This window comes from Sciurus carolinensis, chromosome 8, assembly GCF_902686445.1.
Source record: "Sciurus carolinensis chromosome 8, mSciCar1.2, whole genome shotgun sequence".
Classification (NCBI taxonomy): Eukaryota; Metazoa; Chordata; class Mammalia; order Rodentia; family Sciuridae; genus Sciurus; species Sciurus carolinensis.
The window spans coordinates 708164-732151 of NC_062220.1; the positions used below are offsets into that span (position 1 = coordinate 708164).

Genomic DNA, 23988 nt, shown 5'->3' on the forward strand with positions numbered 1-23988 from the left:
TGTCCTCAGACGGTGAGGGTCCTTCCCACAGTTCTTCAGAAATTCCTGAGAGTTGTGTCCCCCGAGCGAACAGGAGGTCCCAGTGGGCCCTGAGCAAAGCTTTCACTTTTAGTGAGGTGACTGTGGTTCTGGAGTGGCTCCCTTGGCTGTATCTACACAGGAATCAGTGGGCAGTCGGCTTGTCGGCTCCTGGGTGCTCTGCATGGCTGGGCTCCTGTGAGCCTCGCCACCTTGAAGGAGCGGAGGCTTTGGTGAACACACAAGTCATTTGTATTCCCAGAGGTTTTCCCCCTTCAGAAAATTGGTCGTTTTTGCCTTTTACATCCCATTGGAAGGCAAGCAAAGCCCCTGATGCTTGGTCTTGGGTTCTTCACCTGAGCTGCGGGCCATATGAGGGTGGGCAAGGCTCTGGTCTGGCCTTAGTGGGGGCTGATGAGCCTGGACAGTGGTCTGTGTGGTGGTGGACAGGGCTGTAGTCAGCAGGAGGAGGGGCTTGGGGCCTCCCACAGCTCTGGCAATCCAGTGGCAGGGACTGCATGCTCTGAAATGCTGTCCCTGTTCAGTGCCCAAACCCTTGGCCCACGAGCTGAAGATGAGTGGTGGCAAGCCTGGGTCCAGGGTGCCCCTGAGGCAGAACCTGTCCCCTTTGTATTCTGATGCCCAGCCCCGATGTGTGCTGGGCGAAGGGCTACAGTTCTGTGCGCTGGAAACATGAGCCCCACAAAGCCGCCCTGCATGGAGAGGGGCCATTCAGGGACCGTGATCCTGTCACAGCAAGTGAGGGTGGGCCAAAGTACTCACCATGGGCATCTCCTACCACGTGGTAATGACTCTGTCCACTTGGTCTTTGTGGAACAATCAGGTGACCAGACCAGAGCCACCGCCCCCAGATCCATCACATTCTGGGAGCTCGTCAGGGGAGGAAGAGCATTAGATCTGCCTTGCCAATCACCTTTCTTTAAGGAAGCAGTCAGATGCCTCTGAGAACCTGGAAAGCCATGTCCTGGATCATCAGGAAGCCCATGGGGTACACATGGAGAAACCATGTCATCTGTAGGGCCCCCAGAGCTTCCTGGTTACACGGGGACATGAAGGCCTGAAGCACCCCTCATCCCCGTAGAAACACACGGGCAGAGGCTGTCTGGGGGGCTGTGGGTGTTCCTGATCTCCCAGGAGTCAGTGTGGCCAGTATCCTCTGACTCCTTGTTTCGTGGATGCAGGAGACCAGGACTAGGGCTGACTAGGACCTGCACCTGCAGCCATCACCAGGGCTTCAGGGTCAAGCAAAAACCAGGGAAGGAGCCCTGTGCAGGCCCTGGCTGAGGGTTGTCATCCAGCATTGCGAGTGCTTGAAGCCAACACGGACACTGGAGTGGGTGTTAGGTGGTGGGAGTAAGATGCCCCCTCGGCTGCCCCACTCATCCTCCACCTCCTGTGTGTTCTCCAGATTCCTCCTCCTTTGTGTGCCTGTCTACCCATTGCTGCTCCCCTGGGTTAGCAGCCAGCTAGTGTCAAGAGAGGCTTCCATGGGGAGGAAGGCGGGGGGAAGACTAGATCAAGGTGATTCTAGTTTGGTGGGTTTCTGGGCAGGGATGGCTCAAATGAGCAGGTACCAGATGACCAGTGTCCTGGGACCTCACAGTGGAGAACAGTGTTCCTAGAAGAGCAGGTGCCATGCTTTTCCAAGGGACGCTGGAAAAGTCGCAGGAAGTGCCTCCGCCCCCAGTAAACTTGTGCAGAGTCCAGCCTGAGAGCAAGTGACTGTTCATGTCATTCAAGGCCCAACACACATCGTCCTGCAGCTGTCAGACAGGCTCTCTGGGGATGGCTGCTAGGTGCCTGTGCACCCTCAGAGGCGGGCCTCTCTTGACGTGATGGCATTTCCAGGCAAGCAGCCTGGTTCTTCCCCTGGTCCTGTGCATGCTTTCCCTCTGCAGCAAGGTGGAGGCCTTGGCCAGCATTCTGCAGAAAGCAGTGCTGCTGCACTTGCAGACAGAAGGGTCCCCAGGCGGCGGTTCCCAGGCAAGCTGCTGTGAGAGGCAGTGCCCAGCTCTCGCGGGGTCCTGTTCGCCTTCTGTCTGTGGAAGGGGCATATCCACACCTGCTTCTCAGGTCCTGTGCCTCCATCTGTAGCCCTACTTCTCTGCAGCTGAACCTAGAGGGAAAGCTTCTGTGTGAGCCTGGTGTTCTTGTCCTAGGTGGCCAATTGTGGGGCCTCTTCAACTGTTGCTTTTACTTATTCCTGAGCTAGGAAGCTAGGAAGTTTCTGTGTCTATATACAACTCTGAACACCCGGGCGGCATTTCATCCAAACCCATTTCTTGTATCGTGTTCTGGGCAGTGCAGGGTTACGAGCATCAGTTTAACCAAGTATGACTGACTCCCTGGAGGAGCCTCACTCCTTGGCTGTAAGACAGTCCTGTTGTTGTGGCTGGAGCCAGTGCCCCATCAGAGGCAAGCCCTGTGGCGGCCAGTCCTGCTCTTCCCCAGTGCTGAGGCAGACTGCAGCCTGGGAGTGGCTTCCTTTGTGCAGGTGTGGATTGTCACCTGTCTGCACAGTCCTGAGTCCCTTGGGACGTGGCCCTGCCCTCAGCTGTTGGTTTCTGTGGATTCTCCAGTAGCCAGAGGCTGACTCGGTGGTGGATGCATTTGGTTTTGTGAGGAGCACTGGTGCAGGGGTCCAGCTGAGGAGTGTGGGACTGGCCTTCTCTGCATTCGTGAACTGCGGGTCTTGTCTTGGGGCATGTGGGTGTGCAGTGTGTGTCCACTGGTGTGGAATGAAGTGAATCTTAACTCATTCTGGTGACTGGAAATGCCTCAGTTGTAGACCGTCAGTCAAAACCTGTTGCCAGAGAGCAGTTGGCACTGTGATCCAGTCGCAGTGGGGTAGCTGGTGGAGCCGTGAGCTCTGTGCAGACATCTGTAGCCCTGCCTGAGGTCTGCTGGGCCTGCTGCCAGGAGCAGGCCTCCGCTGCAGGCTGGCCGAGGACGGCGGCAGCTCCGTGGCCGTGTTGGCTCCCACAACTGTGCTCCAGGGCTCAAGCTCTCCGTCCTCGCCAGCACTTGCCGTTTCTGGTTTTTTGACGTAGCCATCCTGATGGGTGCGAGGTGGTATCTTAGGGTCTCAATTTGCATCTTCCTCGTTATAAGTGATGTTGAGCAGCTTTTCATGTGCACTGATTGGCTGCTTTGTATCTTCTCTGGAGACATGTCGTTTGCCCGTTCTTAGAGCAAGTTGTTTTTGTTGTTAAATTGTAGGAGTTCTTTGTATATTTGGGGTGTTCATTTCTTTTCGGGTCTGATTTGCAAATGTCTCCTCCCATCCCTTGGGCTGCTTTTTCTTTTGTTGGTAGTGTCCTTTGACCCATGAAAGTTTTAATGTTTATGGTTACATTATTTTATGTTTGTTCTGAAATGCTTTTTAAATTGTTACCCTTTTAATTATTCCTATTTGTCTTGATTTTAGACAACAAGACCAGAGCCCCCTCTCTTCTTATGGCTTGTGATGGAATGTGATGGTGGGCAGACACCAGTGCCTCTGCCATGGCTGTTTCTGGAAGCAGAGGCAGCTGAGCAGTGGAGGTCCTTCCTGCCCCATCGTTTCCCCACCCTGAGCTGAGCTGACCATGTGGCGCTCTCACAGTGAACTGTAGGGGTGGCCAGCAGTGCCCAGCCTGAGTGCCCAGAGAGATTGTGGTCTGGGTGGCTGTGTGGTGAGGACTGGCTGAGGCAGCAGGAACAGTCGCATCTCAGAGGCTCGACACTCAGCCTGACGATAGGCTCCGCGGCCCTTTAGCTTGCGATGCTCCCTTTTCCCAGAGTTCTGGAGGCCTGTGGCAGCTCAGCCTAGGGACACACATGGTGGCTGGAGGAAACCAAGGAAGGCGGGGCCAGGATCTGCCTGTTTCTGAGAGGTAGGCACCTGTGGGAGAAATGGCGCGTCCTGGTGATGAGGCCTTCAAGGCCTGGTGTGGCAGGCACAGGTGCAGAAGCAATGTGCTCCTGCAGCCCTCCTTTCTCTCTCACCCACCAAACCCCTGAGACGTTTGTCTTCCCTTGACTGGGGCCAAGAAACTGCCATACGAAGTTCCTGACCTTTCTGATACTTGGACCAGCACCAGCTGCCAGTCACACTGTCTTCCAGTGATGCAGGTGGTGTGGGGTACGGATAGAGCCTGGGCTCTGCTACCAGCCTGCCTGCCCCAGGCTGTGTGACCATGAGCAAGCCACTCTACTTCTCTGGGCCTATCATTCTCAGTTGTGGAAAAGGACCTAGGAGGTTTATATCACTTAGCTGCTGAGCACGGGCTGAATTGTATGTGCTTCATTCTAGCACCAGTGTGTGGTGAATCATATGTGGCCTCAATTCCTATGTTGAGAGGTGACATCCAAGGCCCATGAGGATATTGTTATTTGGGTCAAAATAAGACATTCTATCTTTAGTGTAACTTCCACAGCTACATTTCCTGACCAAATACAGGAACGCTGGTTCTGTAGCCCAGGACGGGGAGGTGGTGACCGTTTGGAAGAGTCTGGGTGTGACTCCTGGCCCATCAACCCAGCCTCTGTGCCTTGGCTTCCTTGTGCTGTAAGGAGGAGCAGCAGTAATCACACGGTGCTCCATTGAGCTGCTGTGACTACCCCTGCAGCCTGATGACTCATGAACAGCTGAAGTTCACGCCCCACAGCTCTGCAGGCTGCACGTTAAGGTGGAGGCCCAGCAGATGCTGTCTGGTCAGGGCTTCTTGGTCCTAGAGGGTACCTTGCACTGTGTGGTCACATCGCCATGGGTGGGGATCTTGCTGGGGTCTCCTAGAGGACACTGACCCTTCACAAGTCTCCTGTTCTCTTGGGCTCGTCAGTGCCATTGGCTTAGGGAGGGACTCTGTGTGTGAATTCTGGGGCACATTCAGTCCGCTGCACACGGGAGCAATGTCATGTCAGGGGATTTGGTGAGTTGTTACAAGAAAAGTTCTTAGTGCATCAGCTCCTTGGTGAGTGTGGCATGAGCATCAGGGTGCTCTGCTCTGTTCTGCCCTCACTGTTCCACCTGGCATGGTCTTCCCTGGAAAGAGCACTGCCCACATAGGCCGAGATAGCCTGGCCCCCAGTTGCCAGCTTCTGAGCTGAGCACGTGGAGCTCGCGCTGCTTTCCAGGTGCACATGTGTACTGGCAGCTGCTCTGCGGGGGTCCTTCTGTGGCGGGTCAGTGTGACTCAGAAGTACAGTGAAGCCCTAGAAGTCAAGGGATTTCCAGCTGAGCAGGCCTGGACTAGTCACAGGCTTCGTGAAGAACCAACTTGCTCACACTTGCACCAGCAATCCTGTCCAGAATGAAGCTCAGCAGCTCCTGGAATCTGGCCTGGGAGTTTTGAGCCCAGTGCCTGTTACATCTCTGGGCCTCAGAAGCCCTTGGCTGCTGCCTCCCAGGTTCCTCTGTGGCCTCCTGGAATGTCTGCAGCAAAGCCTGGGTACTGTGACTGCTGCAGGGCCCCTTGAAGACAAATGCATGCCACAGCCTTGCTGCAGAAAGGCATGTGGGGGTCTCTCTGTTCCCGGGGGGCCCCTGTCTCAGGGTTGTGACTGGTTGTCAGCATGTCTCCCTTCTCCACAAAGAACTGGTGAGCACTTAACTATTGAGGTCACATCATGCCTGGTGTCTCTGAGGGAGCTGTGTGTGGGCTCCTTTGAATGTGGATCACGTGAGAAGCCCTGGGGGGTTCACTGGCATTCCTACCCAGTCACTCTGCTGCTGGCTTCTGCAGGAAGGGGTCTTCCAAGACATGTTCAGCCTCCAGGACTCGCCGATCAGAAGGCACCTCGGCAAGGAAGCTCCAGTCTAGAGAAAGAGTGTGAGACAGGAAGAGTCCTGAGGGACTCTCGGAAGGAGACAGTGTGAAAAAAAAAGAGTGGTCTAGTTTGGTACAGCAGGACACCTGGAGGATGAAGGCCCCAAGCTGCTCTGCATGGTGGAGGCAGATAATTCTGGAGACGGGGTGCCTGGCCCTGACGCAGACCTGTAGATGGGGTCACAGGTCTGTCACTGACCAGTAGGTGGGGTGACTGACCTGGTCTCTGGTCTGGGCACGTGCAGACATCAGATGACCATGTGCCTGTGTGTAACAGGGTGCGTATGTGAAAATGAGCACCTGTGTGAGTGCATGTTTAAGTATGTGCAAATGCACATGTATGTGTGATTCTGTGTAAGTATATCTGCACATGTGTGTAAATGCCTGCTTGCAGTTGTAATTATGCACATGTACATGTTTGAGCATGTGTGTACGTGCAGGTGTGTATGCCCGTGAATGCCTGTGTGGAGATGTGTGTGTCTCTGTCCACATGTGTGTTACTCCTCCTGCTTCTCTGGGCAGCAGTATCTGCATCTTCTGATGCCTCTGTGACAGACTGACTCAGTATTCACCCTGCCGGCCCTGGTCCTCTTCACTGGGTTTATGGTGTGTCCTGGCCTCCATGCAACTCCAGCCTAGTCAGGACTAGAGGTCCTCTGTCGTCTGCCTGGATAAAGACTGTTGCTGCCTGGAGATGGCCACGAGGGGCCACTGTTGCTGCTTTGTCCTTACAAGTCACTCAGGTGACCATGCTTGGATACAGGCAGTGAATACAGTATGGAGCTATTGCCTCCTCTGAGGCAGTTTGCTTTGTGGGCTGATGGACTCACTGCATGAGGCAGGTACAGCAGTGGCCCCTTGACTGGGGACCTGGTTTCCTGGCAAGTGCCAGTCTGTAGCTATCTCTTGGAGCTGGGTTAAGTTCCCTGAACATATTGGGGTCCTGTTCTGGTGGCTTCCCACTCACACTTCCAGGGAGATGCTGTAAGACAGACTGGGTGGTCCTCTGTCTGGGCAGCAGGGTCAGCCAATGGCCTACAGAGAATGAATGCACTTGGTGTTTCCTATATGTTATTGTGCAAACCTGAATGCATGTAACAGGTCACTGGTTTGTGACCACAGACAGCAGCAAGCTATGTCCCCCTGCACCAGCCCTGGTGAGTGCCACTTGTTCTCACTTGTGTCAGGAGTTCTGTTCATTGGATGGCTTATTGAATGCATCTTGCCTGCCCTGTTGTTATTTTAGTACATTCTTTAGTATACCCGTTTTGGAAAACTACAATTGTGGCTCCTTTTATGCCTCTTCCTGCTCACAAATCAAGGCTTTGTTCTGCCATGTTGAGGGAACTGAGAACAACACAGGCGTGCTATGTAGCTGGGAGAACTGTGCATGCTGATGACGAGACCCATGTGCACTTGCCTTAATGATTTTAGTGCTGAGATAATCTTTCCACTTTGAAATCTAAGTCATGCTATCCTCAAGTATTTGCTAATCCTTGAGTCCTGTACAGTGAAGAAATGTAAAGACATGTAATACATAAAAATAGGTAAAGATGTTAGAAAAAGGAGAAAAGAGGGCAAAATGACTATGGATGCAAAGAAAGCAGTTAGTTTTCTGAAATCTTTGCCATAAGGGCCTGCGCAATCAAGAAGAACCAGTCATGTCATATGAGCTGCCCAGTGGAGAGCCATGCCGCTGTCACGTGGAAAGACGTCCCAGGATCTATCCAGGGGTCTCCATGTGGAAAGACTGGGCAGTAGGTGAGTGTTTCTCAGCAGATGTGCAGTTGGGTCCTGTGGTTCTCTCTCTCAAGCATCTTAAGGACTTAAGGACCAAGTGTCTCAGCTCCCTCCCCCAGGCATCCTTCCACACGGGCTGGGGTTTAGCTGCTGTCCCAGTTGGTGTCCTTCCACACTGATTGAGTGTTTTGCCCAAAAGAAGTTTCGTGGAGGAACCCCTCTCGCAGTGGAACCCAGACCAGCTTGTTCCATCCACACTTACTGGTGGTTTGACTTGATGATTCTGGGCCCTCCTCTGACAGGCCCAGCTGAGCAGCTGAGCAGTCACACCAGGTGAAGGATCCGCATCTCTGAATGCCAGGACTCCTAGAGGAACCCTGGTAGCAGTATGCCATCCTCTTGTTCAGAGTGAAGTTCACTGCAAGTCTCCACTCCATGTGTGAAGTGGGGTTAGGTTAGGGTTAGAAGAGCCGGGAGAAAACCAGTCCACTGAGCCTATGCAGAGAGGTGGGGGAAGGGAGGGATGCAGCCTCCTCCAAGGAAACCAGAGCTACCCCTCCCTGCAGGGAGTCCCCATCTCCAGTCCTTTGGCTAGCTTTCCCTAGCCTTCCCAGGTCATTGGCCAGGAGGTGGATTTGTAAATCTTCGTGGACTCCAACATGTTAGGCTTCTCGCTAATGGTGGGAGACATTTCCATGCACATCCCAGCTTTCTTTTAGAAAAATGGGAAGACATCAGTTAAATAGCTATTAATATCTCTTTAGTCCACATGAGTGCAAGACATCATAGCAGATGCCATGGAAGGTGCAGAGAGTCTGTGACAGTGATCCCTGCCTCCTGGGAACTTGTGGTGCTATTGGGAGAGGGTGGGGCTGGAGGTACAAAAGAGGTGGTGGGTGGACTAACTGAAGTGGAGATGGTGTGTGGGGGTGGAGTGCAGGACCATGTGTATGTGCATGTGAGGGTGTCGAAAGAAGCCTGTGTGCTCAGGTACCCATGCTTGTGAGCTCATAAGTGTGCATGTTTGTGTATCGACCTACGTACAGGTGCACCTGAGTGTATGTGCATGTGTGCTTTCATGGACATGGACACATATCTACATAAGTAAGCACACAAGCATGTGTGTGCATAGTGTGGGCTTGAGAGTATGTACATGAGGGTGCTGTGTGAAAGCACGTGAACGTGTACCTGTGCAGTGTGGGCTGGAGCACCATATGCAGCCCCACAGACCACGAGAGGACTGACAGGGACTGGGATGTTGGCTCCAGAGGAGGACAGACTCTCAGGGTCCTGCGGCAGGCCTGTGCGAGTGGGAGCACAGCGACCTTTATGAGTGAAAATGCTGCCTGTGGCTCAGCAAGCAAACAAACAAGGTAGGCTCTTATTAAATATTCTTTTAAAAATCCAGCAAAAAATGAACACTTTCCTTTCATATGGAAGAAACTGCCACCCTCCCTCTGGATCACTGATCACTTCTCAGAACATTTGCCCAGCTCTGGGAACTCAGCCAGCTGAAGTGGCTACCAGCTTGGGTGCCTCACACACCACTTCTCTGTCTCTGGCACTGTGCACTCTGGCCCCAGCAGTGTGAGGTCTGTCTCCTGCTCTGTTCTGGGAGGGGAGGCTTCCTTCTAGAATCCTGGACCTGAGGACACCCTAGTCAGCTGAGCTCCCCATGATTCACAGTCAGTGATCCACCAGGTGGTGATGCCACTGTCCACAGAGGTCTGGCAGGTGTCTCCCTTGGGCCACATGGCCACCAGGGATGGCCACCATCTGCCTACCTCCCCAGTCTGGATGGCAAGAAGCCTTCCTTCCTGCTTTGGACAGATACATCCTATGGACTATTTCCAGATTGCCTCCTGTAAGCAATCTGAGGACCAGTGCATTGTCCTGTGGGTCTACCTGGGAGTGTCCCAGCCGCCTGCTTCTCTGGTCTCCCACTGACACCCTAGTTCCCAGGGCAGCTTCCAAGCCTTGGGCAAGGCTCCTGGCTCACTGTCATTGTGGCTCGCCTTCTCCGTGGCCCATGTACGAGCACAACTGAACTACCATGGCCGGCACCTCCTGAGATTAAGCCTGTGTGTCTGCCATGCCTGAGCACGTGTTCCTCGGGTGCTCTGTCCTACCTATCCAGGTGTGACGCTCAGCAGAGCTGTGCAGAGACTTCCAGGGCAGATCACAGAGCAATGTGCACAGGTCAGGTCCTGTGTGGAGGCATTTGTAGTACTGTAGGTCTGTTAGGTGAATTTGGGTGTTGGTATGACAGTGTCCTGGGCCCCCATGGTGCGTTTGGTAGTCAGAGAGGCCATGCTTATGTGAGTGCATGTGACTGGCTACGCACACCCATGTACACCTGGACTGTCTGGGTGGTGGTGATGGCTGTTCGTGGTTCACCTGGAGAACCCACTGTCTCTGAACCCATTCTCTGTTTTTATAGGTCCAGGGCCTCACACAGGCCAGGCACGTATTCTACCACTGAGCTGCATCCCAGCCCTTTTTCAAAAAGTTTTATTTTGAGGCAGGATCTCACTGAGTTGCCCAGATTGACCTCAAATTTGTGATCTTCCTGCCCCAAGTTGCTGGGATTACAGGTGTGAACCAGTGTGCCTACATAACTCATTCTTTTTTCTCCACATTTTTTATTGGTACATTATCATTGTACATAATGGTGGGACTTGTTACATATTTGCACATGCACACGATATAACAGTATAATTCAGCCAATATCATTGCTCAGTATTTTATTTCTCCTTTCCCTCCCATTCTCCCTCCCATTTCCTCAATTCTCTTATCGCCCTTTGATTTTCAGGAGACCTCCCTGCCACCTTTCTTTTCCTTGTCTTATCTCCCATGATTTTCATGGTTTTGTGGGATGCTTGCACTTTGAACCTAGTGTCCAGTGGTGGAACTCCGAACCCTGAAGTTTCCACAGTGTCAGTTCTTGAAGGAGAGATGGACCCTCAGCCTGACAGTCTCACAGACAGGCTCCAGTATCCAGTCTGTCAGGATGCTGCCTTGGGGAGATCAGCCCAGGTTTAATCCTGGGGGCCTTGGTTGGTAGGGAGCCTCCTGGGGACACTGAGGTAGAAGCACAGAGGGGCCTGGGCAGGCTTCTGAAGGATTGCCTTCCAGGCAGTCCTCGAGTGATTAAACAGCCAGGTGGCCAGCAGCCTGATGTGGCCATGTACTCTTTGGGATGGTTCTAGGGGTGAGACCGACCTGGACGAGTATGTGCTTGACCTGGCTCTTGTGCTGCAGGCTTCCAGCCACTTCGCTGCCTGCATCGCCCTCACCTCCCCCTCTGAGTCCCAGGAGCCTCTGCTGTTCAGATTCAAGTTCCCCTCTTCACTCTTTTTTCAGATCTTAGCCTCTTATATAGTATGGGGGCAAAGAAAATCAATGGTTAAATGAATTTCAACTTTCAAATTATTTGAATTAGTTAAAACTAATTTTAAAAGTAGAAATAATATACGCTTAACATATTCTAAAGATATATTCAAAAGAAAAATTTCAAGAAAGTCTAATAAATACTATTCTGAGAATACATTTATAACATTGTATGCAGCAAATCAAATTTAAGAAATAATACCTTTATACTTCAGACAAAGAAATAAGTTATTTAGAAAGTTCCAGAATAGATATGAATCACATTTGGCTGACTTTCCTTATAAAACCCTGAATGGTTGTGAGCATTTTCAGGGGAGCGATTCCTTGCCATGACCTGGGAACGTTTAGACACCCTCAGACGCGCAAGTCTGAGGCCGCCCATGGCCTCTGGTTGCAGACGAGGGGCGTTGTCAGCTGAGGCTCTGCCAAGGCCTGGGCCCAGCACCCCTCCTCTGCCAGGGCAGTGTTTCCTTGGTGTGAGCGAGTGCCAGCTGCTGATCCAGTGTGTCGAGTGCGGAGCCAGGCACCGTGGGCGAGCGGGCCTCTTTCAGGGCCCCTGGCCAGAGCCGAGCCTTGGTCATGTCATTGTGGACCCTTTCCTCATTTGTAAAGGATGGGGTTGGGCCAACTCAGAGCTCCGGGAATTCCCGCTTGTCATGACTCTGCTGGAGGAGAGGTTCTAAGTGTGCCCAAAGCAGTTCTTCATTTTCTCTCTTCCGTTCTTCCTCCCTCTTCTCCTGCCCCTGACTAGGGCCAGCCACGTGCGGTGTTCCTCATCTCTGGTGGATGTGGAGGGCGGGGATGCAAGCTCATGACCCCGTGCGCAGTGCAGCACACCAGTCTTGCTGGGAGTGGCGGTGAGGGCACCCTGCACCCACAGCAGTTGTCCCTGGGAGCCTCTCTGGCTTTGCTCTGAGTGGCTGGGATGGGGTCAGTGTGGCAGTCCAGCTGGGGAGGACCAGCAGCTGGCATAGCTCCTCCTCCACAGCCGGGCAGGCCCCTTTGCGTGCTTGGGTCTGCACAGTCCCATAGAAATCGTGTGATGCTGTGCTACTTAAGATTGCTTTCTTCTAGCCACATGACCCTGTTGGTGGTGAGCATATATGTAGTATCAGACCAGCAATTGAGGCAGCCTGGTACCAGGCAAATGTGTTCCTACTAATTGAACTTGTTGCATTTGAATGGCTTTCTTTAGCCACACTGGCAGCAAAACTGTCCGGAACAATAGGAGACCCTTTCCCTTCCGTGGCTGGGGTCTGCAGATGGCCGTTGGTGTGGGAAGCACAGCCCTGAATTAGTCCTTTGTGAGCCACTGAAGGTAATTTGAATGTTTGACACCCCCCACCCCAGGAAACTTGTCTCAAAGTGAACAGTTTGCTGGAATAAAGACTAATTAGGGACTAAATTAATTAGAAGGTGTGGTTTGGAAGGATGTTAACAGCAGTCATCATTTCAGACAAGTGGAAGAGAGCTAAATGAACCAGCCCCTTAATACCTCGGTGTCCCCCACTTCTTCCATCTCGAGAGCAGGCCCGGCCTCCGCAGTGCCTCCACCAATCCCTGTGGCCTCTGAAATCAATATTCATGTTTCCTGGGTGTTCCGTTTTCATCTGCAGAACTGGCCCTGAATATGACTTGTCACAGAGTTGCCGGAAGCAAGTTTCAAGTAAAACGTGATGACTAAATAGAAGAAACAATTTAAAAAAGAGTGTGAAATGTGGAGGAGGGGCCAGGAACCCAGCAAAAAGCAGACTGAAAAACTCAAACTGCACTAGCTTCACAAGTTCTCTCTCCAACTTCACATTCATGTGTTCCACGATGCTCAGTTTTTTATTTTTATTTTCTTTTTTGCATCTTTCAATTAGTATGTGTTCATATTCTTATGTCATAACTTTCCCTTTTTTAATTATTGTTTTTATTTTTTACAGACTGCATTTTGATTCATTGTACACAAATGGGGTACTTCCTTTCATTTCTATGGTTGTGCACGATGTGGATTCATACCATTCGTGTAATCTAAGGCATGCATGACAGTAGAGTGTATTTTAACATCACACATACACGGAGCTTAGCTTGTGCCTGAATGTGACGTGGGGTTGCACTGGTTGTGTATTCATCCAGGAACACAGGAGAGTGATGCCCCATTCATTCTTGCTCTTCCCGTTCCCCTTCCTGCTGCCTTCCCTTCATTTCCCTTGGTCTATCCAATGAACTTCTACCCCCTCCCCCATTGTGTGTCAGCATCTGCGTATTCTGTTTTTTATTTAAGCAAATCATCACTTTGCAAACGCTTCTGGATCAGAATTGCTCCTGAGTAGCTGTGAAGCCACATTCCAAAGCCTCAGGACAGTATGCAGGTTGAATACAGGGCAGGCACATGAGGGACCTGTCTACTTCCTGAACATGAGCCCTCAAAGTCCCTCTCTTCTCTGCCTTCCTTTTCCTGCAGATGGAGTGTTCGGGAGGTGCCAGAAGGTGCCAGCTGTGGATACCTACCGCTACGCGGCATCTCCGCTGGCTCTGCAGCACCTGAGGGTCACCTTGCAGAAGCTCTCTCGCACAGGTGGGCAGGCAGGGCCACTCCCCTGCCAGGCTGGCACTCTGCAGGGCTTTGCTGAGCACCTGGGCCTCCAGGCAAGGTGAAGCTAGGGTCCTGGTGTTCTTGGACCAGGGAAGGGGGAGCCCTGTGACATCTGGTGTTGGGGTCAGGAAACCTGGCGTGCTGCTGCATGCTTGGGATTACAGGGGCAAGGGACACTAAGGCTGTGACTTGTGCCACCCAGCCAGGCTTGAGCCCTGAGAGAGGCTGCCTCAGCCAGCCAGCTTCGTGCAGTGTTCTGTCCTACAATTTTGTTGTAGGAGATTCCTGTTCCTGCTACCTGTTTACTTTACAGGGGTGCTAATAAGATTATCAAAATTACCATAATTTAAAATAATTAATTTTACTGCATACATGATTCATAATATGTGTAGTTTTGCTTTGTGTGTGTAGTTTTGAATTGAGGGGAGCTGTATCATGAGGCTGGCCTTATCCTCACCTGTTACTAAGATAGTCTCTCCTGGGTAAGAGCCAGTCTGAGGCCACATGCAGCATCACAGCCCAGAGTGTGACAGGTGAAATCATGTGTCTCAGGGTCAGAGTGTAAATATCCTGGCAGCAAGACTGGAGGTGGGAACCCAGGGTGGCAACCTGAGCCTGTAGCCTGGCCTCCACACTTGCTCTAGGGCCACATGCTCTGCAGGAGTACCAGCTGCTCCATGGAGGCTGTGGTCAGCAGCAGGAGAGACACTTCTCCTCTGTCCTGCTTTTGATGCTCACAGGCATGCTGGCTAGTAGGAGGCACTGGGAAGTTTTGCAGACTGACTTCCATTAATTCCTTAAGTCCAGGTCATTGGGCCAGGGCACGCTGTCTCCCTCTGGTGCTGACTGTAGGATTTACGCAGGGAACCAGAACCACTGGGGTCCTGTGTGTGCATACTGGGACCCCCTCCTGTGGCTGAGGGAGCTGACCCAGCTTCTGGACTGCTATCTTATGCCTGGAGCTCAAAGCCCCGAGGCAGGCAGCAGGGGCAGGGAGGTTGTGGGGGGCAGGGTGGCTAAGGCAAGCTGGAGCACACAGCCTTGCAGCCTTGACCTCGGTGGGAGAGCTGTGGCTACCCTCTCCGAAGACGAAGACGAGATCGCACCTGTGCTGTGTGTTTGGGTGGTGTTCACCCTATCCTCACTGATTTTTACTTGCCCCTTGATACCTGGTAACTTAAAGCATGAGATGCAGAGTTAACCACATAAAATGCCTGGGAGCATATTCATATCAAACAAATACTGACCATTGCGTACCTCTCTGCCCTCAGTGGATTTCCCACTTGTCACGGTTCCATCTGGGGCAACACAGGCCATGCTGGGCATTCTGGGTGGTTAGCAGTGCTGTGTGAATTGGCCTCTTGCAGTTCCCATTAACTCCGCCCGTGCCCCTAACACATGCTAGAGGCACGGTGTGTTTCTGACATGATTCTCCTTCCCCTGTCAGGGTAGCTAGTGGGCCATGCTGTGTGATAGGGAGGGGGCCTCTCCCGTTTCCACCCCTTGGCTCGGACCCATGCATCCTAGCTGTGGGAAACAGTACCCATCATATTGGAGACTCCTGAGGACCCTGCCCAGGCCTGCAGGGTGCTGCCACCCGGCAAGAGCTGCCAAAGTGTCTTCAAAAGCCACACCACTCTCATGAAGCCAGCTCTCAGACGGTGGGCAGCAGTGAAAGGCCAGGGAATCCCATGGGCGTGGGTCTGCTGCTGTGCCTCCTGGGAATCTTTCGTCAGAAGCCATACTGGCTCAGACACTGTGAGGTACACAGGGATGTAGTGTGACAAGGCAGGACATGCAGGGAGGGCAGAGTAGTGTCTGCCACAGAAAGGGCAAAGTGCTGCCCCTTCTGTGAGAGGTCCAGTGAGATCCACCTGCCACCAGGCCACTGACTGGGCACCCAGGGAATAGTGGCATGCCGGGCCTAGGCTCTGGCGTTTCCTGCTGGCAGATTGGGCCTGCAGCAGTGGCTGACACCAGGTCAGCCTCAGTGAGGCCCGTGTTGCTGAGCTGAAGCATGACCTCTGTCCCTGCTGCTGTGGCCACTTAGTTCACGGTCACAAGGGGAAAAGGCGTGGTTGGCTGGGGAAAGATGCCCACTGGCATCCACAGAATGGGTCGTCCTATCTTTCTGATGGATAAAGTCTTCCTCTGCCGAGGTCACTTTTTGGTGAGCATTCATGTGGGAAACACAGACTTGTGCATTTGGACCCATCCAGAGACGTCCCTCTTAGAGACCTTTTCCCCACAAACCCTTGTCACCAATTTTTCTAGTCACATTCTTTCTAAGACCCTGACCATCCTGCCAAACAGCTGGCCACGGCCTATGAGTCAGTATATAATTGCATGGGAGGTCATTTTTCCCTCCAAGCAGAGTGAACAACTAGCTCAATGCTCAAGGTTCTGACCCTTGGGAGAATTTTCCCCCACTACAGTCCTGCAGGGGATGCTGCTTGAGGGGAGGTATATAGTGCTTCAGCTGTCCACTCCTGGTGGTGCCTGCACAGGGCAGAGCCATCTGCACACCAAGCCTGATCCCCTGAGTCTGTGACCCACGGGGAGCTGTTGCTGATGCCAACCCAAGGGACGAGAGAGGAGGCCATGCCCCCTGTGGCCCATGGCACCTGGTCCCTCTCAGTGCAGGCGAGTGCCTTCAGGGCTTGTGCCACCCTGGTTCTTACCGGCCTCTTCTGTTTGGTGATGACATGCTGTGTGCATGTCTAATGTGGCTCACTGGTCTTACAAGTAGTTCCTAGTAAAGTCTTTGTGGTAGTATTGCCTAACGCTCAGTCCTTGTCTCCAATGCCAATTCAATAACAAGGACATGGTTTTGAGAAAAAGGAAAAAGGTTTATTGCTTTGCTAGCAAAGGAGAAACACAGGGGACTCCTGTACCAGAGGCTGTGATTCTACCCATCAGCAGGAATAGGGTGCTTTTAAAGAGGTGATTCAAAGGAATAAATGGGCTAAGGAACTGAACAGACACCTCACAGAAGAAGAAATGCAATCAACAAACATATGAAAGAATGTTCATCATTTCTTGCAATTGGAGAAATGCAATCAAAACTGCTCCAAAAGATTTCATCTCACTCCAGTCAGAATGGCAGTTATCAAAAATACAAGCAGTAATAAGTGTTGGCGAGGATGTGGGGAAAAAGGTATACTCAGATATTGTTGATGAGACAGCAGAATGGTGCAAGCACTTTGAAAAGTAATATGGAGATTCCTCAGAAAACTTGGAATGGAACCACCATTTGACCCAGTTATCCCACTCCTCGATTTATACCCAAAGGACTTAAAATCAGCATACTACAGTGATGCAGCCACATCAATGTTTATAGCAGCTCAGTTCATGATAGCAAAACTATGGAACCAACCTAGATGCCCTTCAACAGATGAATGGATAAAGAAAATGTGATATATGGAATATTACTCAACATTAAAGAAGAATGAAATTATGGCATTTGCAGGTAAATGGATAGAACTAGAGAATATCGTGCTAAGTGAAATAAGTCAATCCCCAAAAACCAAAGGCTGAATGTTTTCTCTGATAAGCGATGCTGATCCATAGTGAGGGGTGGGTAGGGAAGAATGAAGGAACTTTAGATTGTACAGAGGGGAGTGAAGGGAGGGGTGAAGCATGTGGGAATGAGAAGGATGATTGATTGAGACAGACATTTTTACCCTATGTACATGTATGAAAAACATTTTTTTAAAATAAAAAAGAGATGATTCAAAGGCTACGTTCCATGTGTTCTCTGTTGGAGTTGTAATTCACTTGTTAATTTGGGAGATAGTCATTTCTGAGATCTTCTGGTACCATCCCCAAAGTCTGGATTAATTCATTTTTATGGTGGGTGTGAACTCAAATCTGCCTAAAACAGGGAAGGAAGGTAATCCTGTTTCCCTGAGATTAGGGAGGGGAAGAGATTAGGGAGGAGCAGGGGAGAGGAAGAGAAAGAACCATGTCCATTTTAAAAATAAATTGCAGTGGCAGAGCAGCAAGGTCTGTATTCAAAGCATAGAGTGGACCCCTGTTACAGTAGTTTGTGGTTCATGGCCGTGTGTTCAGTCTTCAGGAAGGCCCAGTGCCAGCCAAAGCAGTGTCTTCAAAGGGGGGACATATGGCTCCAAAGTCCTGAGGTTTGTGCTTGAAGTCACCCATTGGGGACTTCCAGAGACTCCAAACAGCATTCCTATCTGCCACTGAGGTCCTTTGGCATGCAAGCATCTTACCCTGGTGCTAATTCCTGGGCACCAGGTCCAAGCAGTGTCTCATCAGTGTAATGGACCACAGTGGTGTACTGCGGGAAGAACAGTCAGTTAAGGTCCCTGAGACCTCTGCCTTTGGACACTTGCTTCTAGAGACCAGGGAAGTTCTGGATTTCAGCCTCTTTTCATGCAGAGCTCTTAGGGTCCACATCTGTGTCAACCAACACTGCACAGCCATCTAGTCCCTCAGTCTACGACACCCAGTATAGAGAAGCTATGCTTAGTGGGCCGTGAAATGAATCTGACCTGACTCTACTTCTCTCATTCCACTTCGACCTCACATTCTTAAGATCTGTTCCATACTTCATCCCCAGGTGTCTGTAGATGCAAATGGGTGAAACCACGCAATCCTTTAACATGACTTGAACTCTCTCTGGGGCCATGCCTTGCACCTTACCCTCTGGATCTGCAGGGACTTGAGTCCATTTGTAGTCTAGGTGCTAGGGGAAGGTGAGGCAGTGGGTCTTAGTGGGTCAGCAGGGCTCCACAAGGCAACCCCCTCAGGTAGGGGAGTTACAGGCTCTGTCAGGAAAGTCAGATTACCTCAGCAGGAGAAAGGGATGCTTCTGGCAAGGAAACTTGGTGACGTTAGGCACACAAGAGGATTCACACACAGGTGTAGGTCTCCACCCGATGGCGTAGACGTATGTGTAGATAGGTGGGTGCCTCCACAGGCTCCTTAAGGCCACCCTGCCTGCTCTCCCTACCCTGCCCCTGGGAAGCCGAGGGTGAAGCCTTTGCTCTAGGAGAAGCTGCAGTTCCATCATCCTGTGCTCTGTGCTCTGGCCAGAACATCTTTTCATGGCCTCACTCTGGAAGCTCTTCAGGCATGCCTGCCCTTTGATCTTCACCATGGGCCTGGGATGAACTTCCTGGTTCCTATGTTTCTGACTCTTGCTCTGGAAGGCAGATCCTCTTTGTGGGGAATGGGGACCATGCTGCTGCTGGCGTGGCTGAATGTCCACTAATGCTTTATAGACAGGGGATGTCAGTGCTGGAGCCTGCAGGCTCAGCTCTGTCCTCAGGGGCCACCTCTAGTTCCTGAGTGGACAGATGCCCTATACGGTGAATGCCATCTCCAGTGCTCATGGAAATGCAGATTGGAGTCCTGCTTCTGTGCAGGGCCTAGGAAGAACAGTTCTCGACCTAGATCCACAGAACAGACTGGGAAGAATAAAAGCCACTCAGGGGCAAAAGAAGTGCAAGTTTTACCTTTGAAATTGCTCCAAAATGAGCTCCTCTGGGTCTGACCTTGCCTGCAGGTTGTCATGACTCTGCTTGACTGTGTGAGTCCCAAGCCAGGGTGTTCTGAGCCCAAACCACACTAGACCAGAAACGCATCACAGCAGCACCTCCATGGAGTAGAACGGCACTCCTTAGCATCTTCCCCGACTGCCCCACTGCAACCTCCTTTCTTTTTGCCACTCCAGTTCCTCTGCCACTTGGGGAGGAGATATGCTAGCCATTGACTTTCCCTGCCCTACCTGCCTCAGCTCCTGAGCTTCTACCATATGTCCACTTGACATGCACTTATCAAATTCTTCTCTGAAGACATTAGATTTAATTGTGCATAAATGACAGAAGGTACTGCCAGGAATTTCAGGATGATATTCAAGGCATAGAAGCCAAGCAACTTGGACAAGGACAGGGTTCACTTTCCTCAATTCTCACATTTTTCCCCTTAATTGGGAAGTTGTGTGGTACAAACTGGTCTTGCTTACAGGCTGAGCTTGCATGCTGGGCCCAGCTCTCCCACGGAGCACAGAATTTGTCTAAGAGACCATGATGACTTCCATTGTTTCACTTGAATAAGCTAGTTGTGCATGGAGAGAGCTCACATGTACTACAGTCAGGTTAAAATGAGGCTCATGGAGAAACCCTAAAGGAACTAAGCACCATCCCCACTGAAAAACAGCTCCCTTCACTTGTACTGCAGGCCCAGTTCAGCAGAGCCAGTCCATCTGTTCATTATTTAAATAAGGTGGCTGTTTCCCCTCTTCTCTTCCATAGACAATAAAGTAGAAGGTGAAAAATAGTCTTAGGAAGACTTCCAAGTAGAGCAAACTTGGAAGATGCCTGACTGGAAGATGTGTCTACTCTGTGTTTTTCAGACTTTCAGCCCTGATGGAAAGACTCAATTATGGCTACCACTCCAGGGTGCTGGGGGCTGGCTCTACATCTCCAGGAAAGAACCTCCAACGTGGCTGGCTCCTTGACCTGGCCAGCCTGAAGTGAGGAGGATCCCTGGGTAGGGAGGTTTTGCAGATTCCCCTAGTGCATCTCCCCAGAAATAGCGTCTGAATCAGGTTGCTGGCCGTGGGCTTCCGTCTTGTCTATAAAGGCTGCTGCTCAGAATTGTGCCTGGTGGCCTCTGACAGACAGCTGCATGCTCTGCCTTCAGGGAGTCTTCTACACAAGGAGGAAGGGACGTGGAGCTTAGATGTGTGGTGTTCTTCTTCCACACGAACATTTTCATCAAGGAACAAATATGGTCGCTCGTTTTCACCACTCTTGTCTATTACATGGGCAGACACTCTTCTCCCACATATTAAATTTTTAAAAGTACATTTCACGTCTTCTGACAAGCCATTAAAATTCAGCATTTGAATGTCATTGTTGGTATGCAATTTGCTGTCATAAAAACAACTATAGATTTATTTCCTGGCAAGACTCTCCTGATGTATTGAGCTATATATGTCAAAAGCAGAAAGCAGAAAATCAGAATCACACAAAAAGTAACATAGTGTCAATTCCTTAAAAGAGAGTGAAAAAGAGAACCTCCACAAACAATACAGAATGGAACAAACAGTATTGACCACAGGTGCTGGCCACACTGGCCATCTCCAGAGCGCTGACTGTGGTGGTATCTCCTGCTCCTGGGCTGGGTGCTCCACTGCCCCCCAAGTGTTCTCCACCTGCAGTGGGCTCCTCTTACTCTCCAATCTGCTGTTGAAACACCCACCCACTGCCCTGGGAAACAGGAGGCAGTCTCTTCTGCTGAGGTCATGCGAGATCTAGCCCTCCACCCTCCAGCTGCCTCCTGGTATCCAGGACAGCGTTCAGTTCCAGATCTGCTGTCCATGCAGAGGACTTGTCTCAGTTCCTCCCTCTACACTGCCAATCTGTTGATTTTCTATGTAATACTTAGCATGTTGAAGCACCTGTCCCTGCTCTCCCTGGGAGCTCCTATTTGGCCTTCCTTGGTCACTTTTGGACCCCAGTGCATGGTGTCCAGCACTGGGAAGGTCCTGATCTCTGTTGTTTAAATGTGTGAGCTGACAAATTAGCAACAACCTGGAATAACCCAGAAGGGGCTATTTCCTGTGGACAGACCCTCCCTGAATGTGAGGTGGGAACTCCAGGAGTGATTCATCTCCAATGCCAACCAGCTCTGTGGTTGTATCACAAGCCTGGTTTTGTTTAATTTTTGTTTTTGAACTTCCTTTTCAGGATACTGTTGTATTAAAAAATAAAAACAGACACAGAAAAATGACACAAAATGTGCGGGTGTGTGTGTGTGTGTGTGTGTGTGTGTGTGTGTCCTTCCTTGTGAATTTATACAGGTATTTTTAACAGCATCAGGACTTCAGAGTTTGTATTTAAGTTTTTGAATATCATCTTTAATTTTCCGTACTTGTACCAGGAGAACGGTGGTTTTCCAGAGATGGAAAGAGAAAATCACAACCTGGTGTGGCTCCTCCCTTGTTTCACACTGTCTGAAGCACAGCCATCCCACATGTCTGTGCCAACCTGCTCCCCCAACTAGGTGCCAAGGCCAGCTGAACATGCATCTGCTGGGCTTTCCTCAGTGTGCACCTGTCCCATGTTTGCTGGCCACCCCATGCTTTATGGCTGCCTCTGTCCACTGTGTGGTCCACCACATGCATGGCACCTGTCTCCCTACACCTCGTGCAGTCCCTTCTCAGTAGCTAGTAGCTCCTGCCACTTGCAGCTGCATTGTCCATGTCTCTGGCTGCTGTGGCCATGTCCTGGGATGCAGTCCTAGGAAGGGCCATGGGAGCAATGTTCTCAGTGTCCTGCATGTTTTTTTTTTTTAATTTTTAAAATTTTTAGTTGTAATTGGGCACAATACTTTTATTTATTTACTTTTATGTGGTGCCGAGGATTGAATCCAGTGCCTCACACGTACTAGGCAAGCACGCTACCACTGAGCCACAACCCAGTCCCCCTTGCATGTTTTTTTTGAAGTGTTTGTTTCCTTCATACCCAGAGGCTGATTCTTTTAGAGGAAAATTCCTGGATCACATATCTTCTCTTAATTATCTCAAGTATGTTACTGTATACTTTTCTGGCAAAAAAACAAAACAAGTGTTGCATCGAAAGGCAGGATAATCTCTTTATTTCCTTTCCAAGCAGATCATTTCACACACCTGTGTTCATGGAGCTGTGAGCCTACACTGCAATCTGATTTTAGCACATCCTGTCACTTCAGGAAGCAGCCTGGCAACTGTCAGTATCACTCCCAGAACTGCGGCAGCCTTGAGTGCTCAGGATCTGCCTTACTGGACATGAGAGTGTAACCGTCCCGTCTGGAGTTCTGGTCTGCTGGGCTCCTGCACCTGTCCTGCTGTGGCACAGCCGCTGTCAGCTCTCCCTGGACCTGGGGCCTCGCCACCTGCTTATCGCTGGAGGGCTGTGGCCACTCTCCTTGTGGGTTTTGCATGCTGCTTAGGAGAGTCATGGGTCTCTGTGGGCATGTGCAGTGTGTCCCCTGGGTGGATACCAGGGGCGGTGGTGCAGGTCACAGTTGTGTTCTTTTCTCTAGGTGTTGAAGATCTTTTGCTTCCTAAAGTTTGGTGGCTTTCCTGGCACACTGTGTGCTCTTTCAAACACGCCTGTAGGTTGGCATAGGAGATGTGTAATGCAGCTTAACACCATGCAAGTGTTTTAAATGCATCTCTCGTTTTATTCTTTTGCCTTGATTTTCTTTTTGGGGGGAATCTGTTTTTTATATACTGTGCCACTTTTGCTTGTCTTTGATATTTGTTTTTCTGTCTCATTTTTTATCATTTATTCTTATTTTTAACATTCTTTGCCTTCTAATTATTCTCATTTGTTTTTGGTTTTATGAATTCCAAGATTTTTTTTTTTTGTTTGTTTGAAAATGTTTCCTTTATTTCTTGCTCATTCTAGAGTTCTGTCCCTTCCTTTCTGTGTTTTTTTTTTTCCCCTGATTTCAACTTTTGTGGTTCTAGTGAGGGCTACCTCCCTGACATCTGCCAGTTACTCTGAAGGGCTGCGCCATGGTTTGGGTTGTGATTGTCTTGTTGACCCTGGGTGCTCCTTCAGTGAGCATCTCTGTCTGCCCGAGGGTGGCTGTCTGTGGGATTTCATGGGGCTGCTCTCTGTGACCTGGCTTTCCTCAGCACTGAGTGGAGGTGGGCTCATGAAGTGCCTGCTCTTGTGGTACTTTCCTTGCTGATTAAGCTTCAGGAATTTGGCAAATTGTGTGTTGGTTATTGAGATGGAGGTGGCATACTTCAAGCTAATCCTTTTGAGTGCACATTTCAGTTCTTCCTGCGTGTGCACCAGGTTTCCCCCACTGCCATTAACGCCAGACGCCTCATGCCCATCAGCAATCACAGCTTCTCCCCTCTCCCCAGCTCCCGGCACCCACTCCTCTGTCTTTTCTCTCTTGGTTTGTTACTTTGGATATTTCCTCTAGGGGGAACAGCTTGTGACTGACTTCTTTCCCCAGCATGGTGCGCTCTAGGCCCATCTGTCCCAGCCTGTGCTGCTGCTCTGTTCCTCTTCATGGCCAGGTGATACTCCCCTGCACTGAGTACCTTGTCTTGTTTACCTAGCCATCAGGTAATGGACACTGAGTTGTTCCCTCTGTGTGGACGTGTGCTCTCTTGAATATATCTTTCAATTCTCTTTAGTATCAGCAGATTCATTTCTGCATAAAATCTACCTGGAATTTGGTTCAGAATATTTAAGTCTTGCAATCTGTGAACCTCAAAGTCTTTACTTTTATTTAGGTCTTTCGTTTCTCTCAGCCTTTTCAGTATACTAGTCCTTACTAATTTTGCTGATTCATTTCTAAATTTTGGTGCTCTTGTAAAATGGATTGTTTTTATGATTTATTTTCAAATGGCTTTTTCTACTATATAGAAATACAACTGATTTTCATATT

At 50.6% G+C, this 23988-nt stretch overlaps 1 protein-coding gene across 4 annotated transcripts in view; it reads left to right on the forward strand.

Moving 5' to 3' along the window:
* Positions 1 to 23988, forward strand: part of Ptprn2 (protein tyrosine phosphatase receptor type N2) — a 743280-nt gene that overhangs the window by 213101 nt on the left and 506191 nt on the right. Inside the window, exons 1-2 of one of the 4 annotated variants that reach the window (XM_047562253.1) lie at positions 13428 to 13542; positions 19943 to 20079. The exons of 1 other annotated variant lie outside the window; for it this stretch is intronic. Coding sequence is in view for 1 of the 3 variants with exons in the window: in XM_047562250.1 (XP_047418206.1) it covers positions 13429 to 13542 (114 nt within the window). In the remaining 2 variants the exon portion in view is untranslated. Of the gene's footprint in view, positions 1 to 13427; positions 13543 to 19942; positions 20080 to 23988 lie in introns of those variants that run through there. 2 more of the 4 variants (XM_047562250.1, XM_047562254.1) reach the window with 2 other exon arrangements.